The sequence below is a fragment of the Salvelinus sp. IW2-2015 genome, linkage group LG19 (assembly GCF_002910315.2).
Source record: "Salvelinus sp. IW2-2015 linkage group LG19, ASM291031v2, whole genome shotgun sequence".
NCBI lineage: Eukaryota > Metazoa > Chordata > Actinopteri > Salmoniformes > Salmonidae > Salvelinus > Salvelinus sp. IW2-2015.
In genome coordinates, this window is record NC_036859.1 from 2,453,267 (window position 1) to 2,466,650 (window position 13,384).

Below are 13,384 nucleotides of genomic sequence, written 5' to 3' on the forward strand. Positions count from 1 at the left end.
CCAGAACCGCAGAATTATGCTGTTTTAAATCTACCAGGATAATTTGGCACTTAGGCGGTCCCTCTGGTCATGATTAAAACCTGCACTGTGTACTAGCTAGTACACTGACATTCTAAAATGATCAATCCAAAGGGTATCATGACACACAGATTTTATTTGGTCTTGATTATGCCAATTCCAAAACTTTCTTTGCTATTAGTTAGCATAATATATTTGAGCATAAATATGACACTGTACTTTTAATATTGATGGGCACCAATTTTTTATTTTTTTCCCAATTCCATTTATGCTTAATACCTGTTATGTCAAATTGCAGTGTGTTTTATTTGTAAATMGACTTGTTTTGTAAATAAACTATGCAATTTATGTAACACACAAATGCTATCTTATCTCCTTGGTACTTGAGCTTTATTTTCTGAAAATATACTTATAGACCCATATTATATATTCATGGAAACAGTGACCCAAGTCTCTCCAGTGTGTGTGTGTGTGTATGAGAGAGAAAGAAAGAAATTGAGCTGCAGTTCCAAGGTAAAGACACTAACTACTCATAGTATGTTAAAGAATTCTAGCGAAGTGACCCTTTTGGACCTCACTATCTGCCACATTGAAGAACTCRGGGTTAAGTGAATTATCACTTCTACCTCTAATCAGGAATCATAGGATCCATTCATGCTCCTTAGATGCCAGGTCAGGGTTACACACAACTTTTCTGAAGTAGCCTTGGCCACCCCATGTTTAAAACTCTAGTTCCGCCACTGAAAGTTACTGGGCTGGAATTTAGTCAAGCTTGCTCTATATAGATTGATGCTTCTAWTTGTGCATGTTATAAACTACTTTTTTGATAGGCTATACTCTATGGTTGGATTTATGTATGTTTTCCAATGCTACATTCATTTGGCAGACCTAACTTGATTGACCCTCTTTTTTACAAGGCCTAGTCTATGAGAGGCCTAGTCATATTTGTATGAATATTTTAACACCTATAGGCTATAGATATGCATTCAGGTAATGAACTCATTATACATCAAGATTTTAATTTGATTACAATTATTTATTGTCAATCATTCTTGAATTAGAAACAAATGTCAAATAGTCTACTCTATTACCCTARACATCACATTACATTACGAGAGAAACCACTTTTCCCAGTGTGACTTTAACTTGACCTAATTCGAATGATTGCCCTTTATTAACGATAGCATATTTTTTCCTAGAAAGGACAGTCTATGATAGGCCTTTATATTTGTATTGTATTAATATGTTCAAGCCTTGTTAGGCTATACAATTAAGTAGATTAATGAACAGATAATACATTCATTACTTTTTTTCTCAATTATTTTTTTTATATGATAGGATGTATAATAGAATGCAATATTATGTGAATAATGTTCATGAATGTTAATTTGTGTATTAATAATAATAATAAAAATCTGATAATCAGACTGAAATATAATATTTCTCCCTTTTTCATGTTCATATTGACATTCGTTACCCGATTATCAAAAGCACTCTGGTATATGGACCCCCATCTACAGAAGTTCAAAGAAAGAATCTTAYCCATACCAGACAGATTCCTGCAATTGCCACAAGGCTGTGGATCCTACAACAGATACCAGGAAACACGACACAAGGCACCAAAACTAAGTTAAGATCAGCCTCGGGATCATTGCAGTCAGCTCTCTATCTCAATATCCCAGCCCTGGGCGCACCGGAATCACTTCACAGGTATTTTAATGAATGTATTGTGTCATTCTTCTATATCAATGAAGTTTGTGGCACACTACTACTCCTTGTAGATTAATGTCAAACACGCTGTGTCTAATATTGTAAAATGTAACCATTTAATGTAAAACGTTTATTTTCAAAAGTAAGTGTAAGCTTTATGTTTTAAACCTCAACTAAAACTGCCTCTATTCCTTGTTCACATTAGATCTCAGAGAAGATGTGGTGCGTCTAACAGAGTCCATAGCAGCTGATGCATCCCACTTGGAGAAGGTGAATCAAGCAATGACCAGACGTCACCAACAGCCCACTCCACCACCTACACCAGAGTCTGATCTTTTAATGCTACACTGTGAGAGCATCATGCGGACCGGTCAGACGCCAGTACAGCACTCTGTTACAAGCTTTGGAGAAAGTGCCCCAATACCACCCCCTCTTTCTACTGGACTTTTCTCCTGAAGATAGATTCCAGAGAAGGAAATGGATTGAAAACTTGAAACTTCCATTGACTTTCACTTTGTACAAGTATGCCTGTGGTAACTACCTAGGCACTCTGACATTCATATGGAAGGTATCCTCACATAGCAATGGTGTTCATGAGACCAGGCAAGCTTCTGTCATCTCCACACAGATAAGAAACACCAACATACCACACTAGTGCAATGCAAAAAGCATTCCTGTACAAATACACACATGCTGCCAATGTGAACAGCTACTTCCGGTCACGTGTGCTCTCTCTCCGGCTTCTAGGTCACCAGGCTGCTCGTTATGGTGCACACCTGTCGCCATCGTTACGCGCACCTGCGCGTCATCAGACTCACCTGGACTCCATCACTTCCCTGATTACCTTCCCTATACATGTCACTCCCTTTGGTTCCTTCTCCAGGRGTTATTGTTTCTGTTCCAGCTTCATGTCTGTGCGTTGTTCATGTTTTTTAAAATTATGTTTCATTTTTCTATTAAATTATTCACTTCCTGAACTTGCTTCCTGACTCCCAGAGCACATCGTTACACTTCCTGAGAGAAATGTATCGGTTTCTGACAGATGACAAGAGTTCAGCGAACAATGATGAACAGTGCTCACTTGATGAGAAAGTATCATTGTTCCTCCTTGATGGTGATGACCCAGACTTGAAATGGATTTGAGGAAGCTGAATGGCAAATCACAATCCTCATTCCAGGCCTTTTGGTATGAAGCACAGAAGTATTTTAATGAATACACAGCTCAGGTCAACGATCGCAGACATGGGGAGTACTTGTACTTACKTTTTGCTATATCAGTTGAGGACTTGCGTGACACAGTGGAAAAGTGGCTTAACCATAAGTTAAAATCCCATCATTACAGTGGCTAAGACTGCAGTTTACACCCAAGAATCCATGGTCCATATCTGCTCTCCAGTACATAGGACGGTTTGACCTCAAGTTCATGGTTCAGCCTCGGGTGATAAGGGACATCAAGACTRAAAGTTTGTTGCAGTACAGTGGAACTACATTAAACAGTTTGCRTGCATGTGGCAGAAGAACTGTGAAATGTTATGTGTGGATGATAAGAAATCATCCTTGTCGGAGAACCTGGCCAGCCTTTTGGGACCTGTAACAGAGTCAGACATCCAAGCATTGCTCCTGTGAGTGGGCCAGTTCTAGCAGCTGCCGACCATGATCACCACATCAGCGGACTTGTGCCATCTGTCGACTTGTACCATCTGTCATGTTGATCCCAGCATCTCCATCTAGTTCATTCTGTGATGGGAAAATTAATGTCACTGTCAAGGACAAGGTTTTCCAGCCATCCAGCCCCTTCGACACAGTTAAATCTCAGCATCCTCAGAGGAGAGAACTACAATCTTGATCATTCAATTTGATGGTGGGCCAGATCACAGAACCACATATGTCTCTYTTCAAGCATGCCACACACTCCTTGTTTGTTCAACTGGATCTTGACATGCTTATGGCCTGTAGAACAGCACCAGATGACAGCTGGGCCAACCCTGCCCGAGAGAGTTAATTCCCTTCTAAACTTGGCGCTTCAGGGAACAGCCCRGGCGAGGGAGAYGATGGAAGAATCAAATAAGAAGCGTGTGAAGAAGTGTAGCACGATGACAAGCCTACGTAAAACAGCCACCAAACAGCCAGATCTGAAAGAGGATTTTGAAAAGAGTATGCATCCTGTTGCAGCTCTTGCGATTTTCCGGTTTGAGCGCCTAAAGTGGAAAGGAACCCACGTTGAGGTACATCAGGCCGCAACACGGGAAGAAATTGCCAATATTGCACAATTCAACATCATTGATACAGAAGTTGACATGATGCATGACCTCAGCAGAAAAGGCCTTGACAAGGAACAGTACAAGCAATTCCAGGACAGACGTCTCAAAATGTCATAATACATGGTACAGATCAAGAAATGCGAGGGAGAAGATCCATGCTGGTACTGCTTAATYAATCCTTCARGCTTGCCAGAAGAACAATTTATGAAATTAAGGTTTGTGCCTGATCCAACATTGACAGCAGACAGATGTGAGCACCAGAAATGTGATGATCTGTACAGCTTGGACACCACTGACAAGGATAGGCCTTTACATGTGCTTCAGAGATTTTCCAAGAAGACAATCCATATCATGAGCAGATCGTTGCTTTCAAGGGGCTAACCTGTGGAATGCAAGTAGAGACGCAGAATTACTCAGCAATCAGTGTTATTCCCAGATGTGTGTGTGTGTGTGTCCATTGTTGATGTCCAGATTTTCTTGAGGGGGGAAGAGTTGGTGAGGCTCAAACATTTTCAACATGTCAGGCCAATGTGCCCAGTGTGTAAGCAAGGAGGAAAGCAGTTCATTACGAGAGCTCCAATAAATCTTTCAAATAAATGAACACCCTAGAGACCAGAATAAACAACAWATAAAGGGCAAAACACTCCGTGCTGTTGAACAGTAAAGAGCAGCAGGTGATTGTGCTATTGCGTCTGACCACAGAACATTGGCCGTCATTTTCATTTCCAGATGATTCTACATTGTTTATTGACACCCAGTAGGTGATCTACTGCACACGGCCAACTTTAGTTATGGTGTCTTGTGAAGCTGTTCTTGATTATCTGATTTTTTTTAAATCAGGAAAAGAAACTGTCACAAGTTATGCTTCCCATTGTGTTTAATTTCTCATGGTTATAACAACATTGCAACATATGCATTCTATTTAAGAAAAATTGTGTAGGTTTTCGCATGGAATAATATAACTCTTGAAGCTCACATGGTAGGCCTAGAGCCTGTACAAGTGCCTAGGACAATGTGGTAAAGCACTGTTATTCCTTATGCACTTAATTTTTATATATACATTTATTTTTTTTCGCCCGCCTCACTTTTCTGGGGGGAAAATCCGTTAAACAGTGAATACATTTTGTCTGTCCTAACCATACTATTTGTGACAAATGTAGTATGTTTATTGGTCATAGTATGGATATAGTTAGTATGCCAAAAGTTCCCGAATGTCGTACATTTGCCAAGCAGTGGACACTATTTCCTTGCTTTTGGGGCCCATAATTCAATACTTCAGAAAATGGGCGTGGCTTTAAAACATTTTCAGATTTGAAGAAAATGGTGGAAAATATGCAGCCAGAGTCTGATGAGAGCGGATACATATTTATTGCTTTAACTAATTATGACAAATGTTGAACAATGTAATAAAGTAATGCCTTTTCAAATAAATTACCTTACACGTTATGTTGTTTGACAATTTGTTAGCTACGCTAGCCTTACGAACCGCATAGCATATTATTACAGCAGTTGCTTGTATCTACCAGTATGTTTGCTAGCTACAGTCCTAACGTTAGTTGGCTAGTAATATATCGAACTTGCCAGTATATTATATGCTATCTAACTAACTACTCAGCGTTTAATGACTTGATTATTCACGTCATTCTTAGCTAAGCGGCATAGTCGTTGTTCGTTCTCAATGGACATTGTTAATGAAGTCACAAGATGTCTAGCTAGCAATTTGTTAGCTATCCTAACAAGCTAGCAAGAAGTWGCATATCTCAACTTCCAGTAGACAGGCGAAGCGCTAGTACACTCAACTGAAAGGATACGGTTTGTTTACAGTATACTAAAATGACCTAATAATATGTAGTATATACTCTTGTATACAGTATGTTAGCATGGGTATTCGAACAGCTGATGTCTCAAGTTTGCAGGGTGGTGAACACATTCTCACGTCAGGTTMTTTGCGTTAACTGGCGCAAGCACATTTTTGGGGTATATCTTGTATGTAAGCACGGTTTATAAACGAGGCCCCAGGTGACTGATATTTGCGTTGACTAATGTTTTGGGTGACTGCCCCTTTAAGAAATCACAGAACTAAGCCCTTGTTCGTGACGTTAGTTGTCTTGCGTTGAGAAACTGTGTGCAGGAAACGCCAGCCATCGAAGAGATCACGCTTTTTAACACCGTGGCACAGTACAAACAACGGGAAATGTGCTACACGTTATATTATTAATGTTCGGAAACGGCCGCTCTCTTCGGATTCTTACCAGGACCTTCGGAGACGACCCTCGAAAGCGTTTCCGCCGAGGGATTTGACAACTCCCACCCTTGAAAGAGCTGCCTTTCTGCAGTCTGAAAACATCGGGTGGGTAGAGGATTCGTGGAGAGGGGCTGTCTGTTTTCTGAAGCCATGAGGGAGTATAAAGTGGTCGTGTTGGGCTCGGGCGGCGTGGGCAAATCTGCATTGACTGTCCAGTTTGTGACGGGATCCTTCATTGAGAAATACGACCCCACAATAGAGGATTTTTACCGAAAGGAGATCGAGGTGGACTCGTCTCCCTCTGTTCTGGAGATACTGGACACGGCGGGGACCGAACAGTTCGCCTCCATGCGAGACCTGTACATCAAAAACGGGCAGGGGTTTATTTTGGTCTACAGTCTSGTCAACCAGCAGAGCTTCCAAGACATCAAGGCGTTGAGGGATCAAATCATCCGAGTGAAAAGATACGAGCGAGTGCCCATGGTATTGGTTGGAAATAAAGTGGACTTGGAAGGCGAGAGAGAGGTCTCTTCCGGGGAAGGCAAGGTGCTGGCTCAGGAGTGGAATTGCCCGTTTATGGAAACTTCTGCCAAAAATAAAGGCTTGGTCGACGAACTGTTCGCAGAAATCGTGAGACAGATGAACTATTCCTCTTTACCCAGCGGTGGAGATCGCTGTTGTTCTTGTGTTCTTTTCTAAGAAAACATCTTTAAGTTTGCAACTGTGATTGTTATCTAGCTAAGTAAAACTCATAAAAAAACAAGGCCTGTTTTGATAACTTGTTGATAACAAAATTATACGGCCTCTTTTTGATAATGCGACCGTCAGTATTATTGGAAAGCTATTTGCACACAACAATCGACGATGACAACAATTTATATTGAAATAGCCTAAAAAGTGTTTACATGACAAAGTACTTGAATGTTTGAGATTTWAAAAAATATCACACAGCTTTGTAATTGACACTTTTTCTGGAAACGTGCCTCACTGGGAATGTCTTATTGTAAAACCTAAGAGACACTTTTTTTGTTATGGAACTTTGGTGGGGTTTGATTACTGTTGAGTTGTACTTTTTCATGGTTTCTGGGCGGGTCCTTCTGGCCTGGAGAGGGATTAGAGGATTAATCCCTTTGCTGAACAGGGATTGGTCACTTTTTGTGTAGATTCTGATGGGCTCAAGGACCCCCCCCCCTCCATGCAAAAACTCATGTTTGGATTTTTAGTGTCAAATAAACCCCAAACTCGGTGAATATGCACTGGTCACTGGAACTAGCCTAAAACTGAGCAACTAATTAAAATGACTAAACATAACACATAGCCTAAACATCAAGAAATTGTGTATTACCTGCAGAAAAAAAGTCCTACCAAGATGTGTTGTCAGGCCATGTAGTGTTGTGGATTGCTTTTTTGTGTTTTTCTTCAGGATTTGGTAACGTTGGATTTAACTTCCCCTGCCCGTCTCACTCTTCAATGTGCACAAACAAGGACCTTACTGATGTGACATGGGTGGGGAAACAGGACCCCATGTCAAGTGCCTTCCTAAGAAATACACCTGTGTCTGTATGTGCCAACCAAGGAGCCCTACGATCACAACAGTACTTTACGGTTTCATTTTCATTTCAGTTGGGCTCATAGTGAAAGAGGGTTACTTCCGGGTCGTTCCGTTTGATTTCAATGACTTTTTGACCTCACTCCTTTTTGATTTGAACTAAACGAAACMAAACTTTTCGTACACATTTGCCCATGGAAGAGGAGGTCAGAAAGTGACATTTTGGAACTGAAGGCCAAAACATTCAGGAGATAGAGGTGCTCAAAGTTGACCCATTTAMCATACCCCAACATACCGTGAGACGTTTCTTCATCACTGACAAATATAAATGGTTGAGTTTGATATAATTTAAAAGTTTAACAGGATTGTCAAACTATTAATAAATAAAAAAACGTTTTAATGTCTTTTATCTAAAACGTGTAAACTCCAATTGACATATTCTGAGGTATATGTGTTGTGCCTGCCATCAGTTGAGACACAGCATACTCTTAAATACAGGTTGGGTGTCATTTGAATCTTTAGAAATATAATTCATAGAATGGAACTGTCCCTTCAGACCAGTGGAATTTAGCTGGTGGTACACCATTGAAATTTACATTTTTACTTTCACAAAGATGGCCACCGGTCCACTCACCGTTGAATGTCAACTTAAATGGGAATGTCTTTTCTATGATGTATATTTCTATGAMTTCAATAGGTTTCATATGGAATATTGACAGTGTAATTTCAAACAACTGCTATTCTAATTCATGACAAAAAAATTGATGTGTGGAAAAATCATCTTTGTGGTACCATTTGAAAGCTGGAATTTCTGTTATTTTAGTACATTTAGCCAAAACATGACACCCACCCTGTATTCAAGAGTATGCTGTGTRRCAACCAATGGCAGGCACAATACAAACGCCTCACATTATGTAAAATAGGGTCTATGCTAGTACAAATGTGAGAAAGTCGAAGTTGATGCGTTTTTAGATAATTGAAGTTAAAAGATATTTTCTTTAAAGACAGAAATTCAATTATTAAATAGTTTGACAACCCTGTTTGTAAGATTTTAAATTGTTAAACCCAGCTGTTTATATTTTCCAGTGATTAAGACATGGTGTTCAAATCAAAAAGGCGTGCGGTCAAAAAGTGATTTGAAATAAAATGTACCGTCCCTTTTTGTCTTTTTCGATGAGGAAGTTGAGGTGTAGATGGAATAACAGTTATTTCAGGGCAAAGTTTGGCCTCCCCCCCCCCCCCACACACTGGTATTCCTTCACTGAGAGTATGAACCCAAACAGCTTTATGTTGTGGCTTCAGCAAAAAGTAAGCCATGTTTGTTTTTATCTTAGAAATAGTTTCTTTCTGAAATGTGAATTCCTGATTTCAATTGTAATTTTGACCCCAGACAAGCCTTTTACCACCCACTTGTCTGGATTGAACAACTTTTAATACAAAAGGCATTTTATGTAAAGTTTTGGTGTGTACTCTTCATTCTGTTGGTGTGGTTGTGTGAATGCTTGTGCACACGCTACACTTGAACATGTGGGGTGTAATCATTAGTGCAAAGAGTTGCATTTTGCAATGAAAACAAGTTGTTATTGGACAAATTCTGGTAGGTCCCTCCCTGTTTCTTTGCTATGGCATCRGTTTAAAGAAACATTTTGCAACAGAATTGGCGTAATGAATACGGCTGTGGTCATTGGCATTAGGCATTGTATTTCTGATTTACTTTTGCCTCATACCTCAGGGCTAGGCCTGACTCTTAACAGACTTCTCCTTTTTCAAACCTCAACAAATAACTTAATTTCCACCCTATTTCAATTTCATAAGCATGTTGATCTCTTTAAATCGCTCTGACACATGAATTCCTCTTTGCTTTGTCAATGGTTGAACATAATATTTTTCTGTGGTATAGTCAACCTATTCAGTAGACTTTTTCCTCCCTCCAGCTGTTTGAGTAGAGGGCAGGCTGGGTGTTCAGTTGGTAAGGGGTACTTCCCTCTTCCCACCACATGTTTTCTGGGTAGAGGGAGTCAGGAGGGCACAGAGGATACTTTCTGTGTCTGGAGCCAGGCCGAATCAGCAGCAAACAGACGGACGTTTGTGACACTGTGTGTGTGTGTGTGAGAGAGAGAGAGATGCAGGGCCGAGTACTGGGAAACACACTCAACAGAGAGGGTGAAATCAGATGTGTGGGGGTGTTTGTGTTTGAAAGAAGCAGAGAGACTGATTTTCTGGGAAGTGCCAAGCCCGAGTGTTTGGGGCTTGTATGTATATGCCCATAAAGTGAACAGTCAAAGCTTTATCATGCTGAGGGGTTGGAGGCAAGACATTCCATAAATTAAGGTAGATGCAGCATAGTCATGGCGGAGGAAGGGAGAGAAGGTGAACTGTGGTGAAATGGAGAAGGAATTGACAGATTATATCCTCCATACTATCAAGGAGATTCTAATGTGTGCATGCGGGTATACTTTATGGTTATTGAGTTGTGTGTATAAATATCAGTAAGTGTTTACAAGATAGAGAGAAGTGCGAGGCCAGGAAATAATTGATCTCCATATCTATTCCTTACAAGAACATCCCACTAAGTTCAACAGCAGCTAACATGGTTTCCTTCCCTTCCGCCTTTAGGGGGGTCACATGAGTAGAACCCTCGAGTGCATCACCACCAAGGTTCAGCTTCCTTGGTGAACTGGGTGACCCTTGTCATACTAATGCGCTGTGACATGCCTTACATCTACCAATGCAACCTTCTCACCATCTGTGAGGCTTCCCTTTTCTGAGAAATCACACAAATATACAGTTCCAGTTTTAAAATGGAGGCTGATTGAGCCTGTCTGGGACCATACTGTTCGGCCTGGCCTAGTCKTTCACTCAATAGGGTAGYACWAWTTTTTTTTTTTTTTTTAMAGAATCAGAAAACGTTGCCATGGAACAAATTAAGTGGATATGTTGTCCTGTGGAATTAATGACAGGAGTGTGCAGTCACCTGCTGTATGTTKTGATTAGATTGCAAGATACTGCTGCTAATACTTCAGAATAATGAACTTCATGATAAATCCCATGTAGACGTCTGTTTCTAATAGATCTACCTTGTCTARTGAGGGCAGAATCCATGCCTAAGATCTGTGTGTGACATACAGTGCTTTCAGAAAGTATTCATACGCCTTATTCTAKATTTTGTTGCATTACAGCCTGAATTCAAAATGAATAAAATAAAGATGTCACCCATCTACACACAATACCCAATAATGACAGTGAAAACATGTTAGGACATGTTTGCTTATTTATTGAAAAATGAATTCAGAAATATCTAATTTACATAAGTATTCACACCCCTGGGTAAATACTTTGTAGAATAACCTTTTAAGGTGATTACAACTGTGAATCTTTTTGAGTAAATCTCTAAGAGCTTTGCACACCTGGATTGTACAATATTTTCCCATTATTAAATTTTTTTTATGTTCAAGTTTGATTGGTCCCGTGTGGCTCAGTTGGTAGAGCATGGCGCTTGCAACGCTAGGGTTGTGGGTTCATTCCCCACGGGGGGACCAGGATGAATATGTATGAACTTCCCAATTTGTAAGTCGCTCTGGATAAGAGCGTCTGCTAAATGACTTAAATGTAAATGTTAAATGTAATTGTTGATTGTTGCCAGACAGCCATTATCAAATGTTTCCATAGATTTTCAAGCCAAGTTAAGTCAAAACTGTTTCTAGGCCACTCAATGTTGTCTTGGTAAGCAACMCCAGTGTAGATTTGGCCTTGTGTTTTCAGGTTATTGTCCTGCTGAAAGGTGAGTTCGTCTCCCAGTGTCTGTTGGAAAGCAGACTGAACCAGGTTTTCCTCTAGGATTTTTCCTGTGCCTTTAGCTGTATTTGGTTTATTTTTATCCTAAAAACTCCCTAGTCCTTGCCCATGACAAGAATACCCATAACATGATACAGCCACCACCGTGCTTTAAAATATGAAGTAATGTGTTGTGTTCGATTTTCCACTTTCTATTCAGGACAAGAACTTAATTGCTTTGCCACATTTTTTTGCAATATTACTTTAGTATTACCTTTTTGCAAACAGGATGCAAGATTTGGAAAAATMTTCTTCTGTACAAGTTTTTCTTTTCACTCTGTCATTTCGGTTAATATTGTGGAGTAACTACAATGTTGTTGACCCATTCTCAGTTTTCTCATATCACAACCATTAAACTCTGTAACTGTTTTAAAATCCCCATTGGCCTCATGGTGAAATCCCTGAGCAGTTTCCTTCCTCTCTGGTAACTGAGTTAGGAATGACGGACTACTATCTTTGTAGTGACTTGGTGTATTTATAACCATCCAAAGCCTAATTAATACTTATTTTACACCATAATTTGCAAATAAATTCATTAAAAATCCTACAATGTGATTTTCTGTTTTTTTTTCTTCTCATTTTGTCTGTCATAGTTGAAGTGTACCTATGATGAAAATTACAGGCCTCTCTCATCTTTTTAAGTGGGAGAACTTGCACAATTGGTGGCTGACTAAATACTTTTTCCCCCCACTGTACCTATCGTTCCGATTTGGTCCTGCCGTACATACCTACACGTACGCTATGGTCACAAGACGCAGGCCTCCTAATTGTCCCTAGAATTTCTAAGCAAACAGCTGGAGGCAGGGCTTTCTCCTATAGAGCTCKATTTTTATGGAATGGTCTGCCTACCCATGTGAGAGACGCAGACTCGGTCTCAACCTTTAAGTCTTWACTGAAGACTCATCTCTTCAGTCGGTCATATGATTGAGTGTAGTCTGGCCCAGGAGTGTGAAGGTGAACGGAAAGGCTCTGGAGCAACGAACCGCCCTTGTGTCTCTGCCTGGCCGGTTCCCCTCTCTCCACTGCGATTCTCTGCCTCTAACCCTATTACAGGGGCTGAGTCACTGGCTTACTGGTGCTCTTCCTTGCCGTCCCTAGGAGGGGTGCGTCACTTGAGTGGGTTGAGTCACTGACGTGATCTTCCTGTCTGGGTTGGCGCCCCCCCTTGGGTTGTGCCGTGGCGGAGATCTTTGTGGGCTATACTCAGCCTTGTCTCAGGATGGTAAGTTGGTGGTTGAAGTTATCCCTCTAGTGGTGTGGGGGCTGTGCTTTGGCAAAGTGGGTGGGTTATATCCTGCCTGTTTGGCCCTGTCCGGGTATCATCGGAGGGGCCACAGTGTCTCCTGACCCCTCCTGTCTCAGCCTCCAGTATTTTTGCTGCAGTAGTTTATGTGTTGGGGGCTAGGGTCAGTCTGTTATATCGGAGTACTTCTCCTGTCTTATCCGGTGTCCTGTGTGAATTTAAGTATGGTCTCTCTAATTTTTCTCTCTCTCTCTTCTTTCTCTCTCTCGGAGGACCTGAGCCTAGGACCATGCCTCAGGACTACCTGGCATGATGACTCCTTGCTGTCCCCAGTCCACCTGGCCGTGCTGCTGCTCCAGTTTCAACTGTTCTGCTGCGCTATAGAACCCTGACCTTTCACCGACGTGCTACCTGTCCAGACTCTGTTTTCAACTCTCTAAAGACAGCAGGAGCGGTAGAGATACTCTTAATGATCGACTATGAAAGCCAACTGACATTTACTCCTTGAGGTGCTGACTTGTTGC

At 40.9% G+C, this 13,384-nt stretch overlaps 1 protein-coding gene and 1 long non-coding RNA gene across 2 annotated transcripts; both read left to right on the forward strand.

Moving 5' to 3' along the window:
* The first annotated feature begins 1,339 nt into the window (after positions 1-1,339).
* Positions 1,340-5,435, forward strand: LOC139029268 (uncharacterized). The gene is made up of 2 exons (XR_011481562.1): positions 1,340-1,728; positions 1,934-5,435. It is a non-coding gene; the product is annotated as an uncharacterized lncRNA (long non-coding RNA).
* A 638-nt stretch (positions 5,436-6,073) lies between these two features.
* On the forward strand, positions 6,074-12,161 carry LOC111979259 (ras-related protein Rap-2b). Its single transcript, XM_024009672.3, has one exon. The coding sequence runs from the start codon at positions 6,385-6,387 to the stop codon at positions 6,931-6,933; it is 549 nt and encodes a 182-aa protein (XP_023865440.1). The 5' UTR covers positions 6,074-6,384; the 3' UTR covers positions 6,934-12,161.
* Positions 12,162-13,384: the final 1,223 nt, after the last annotated feature.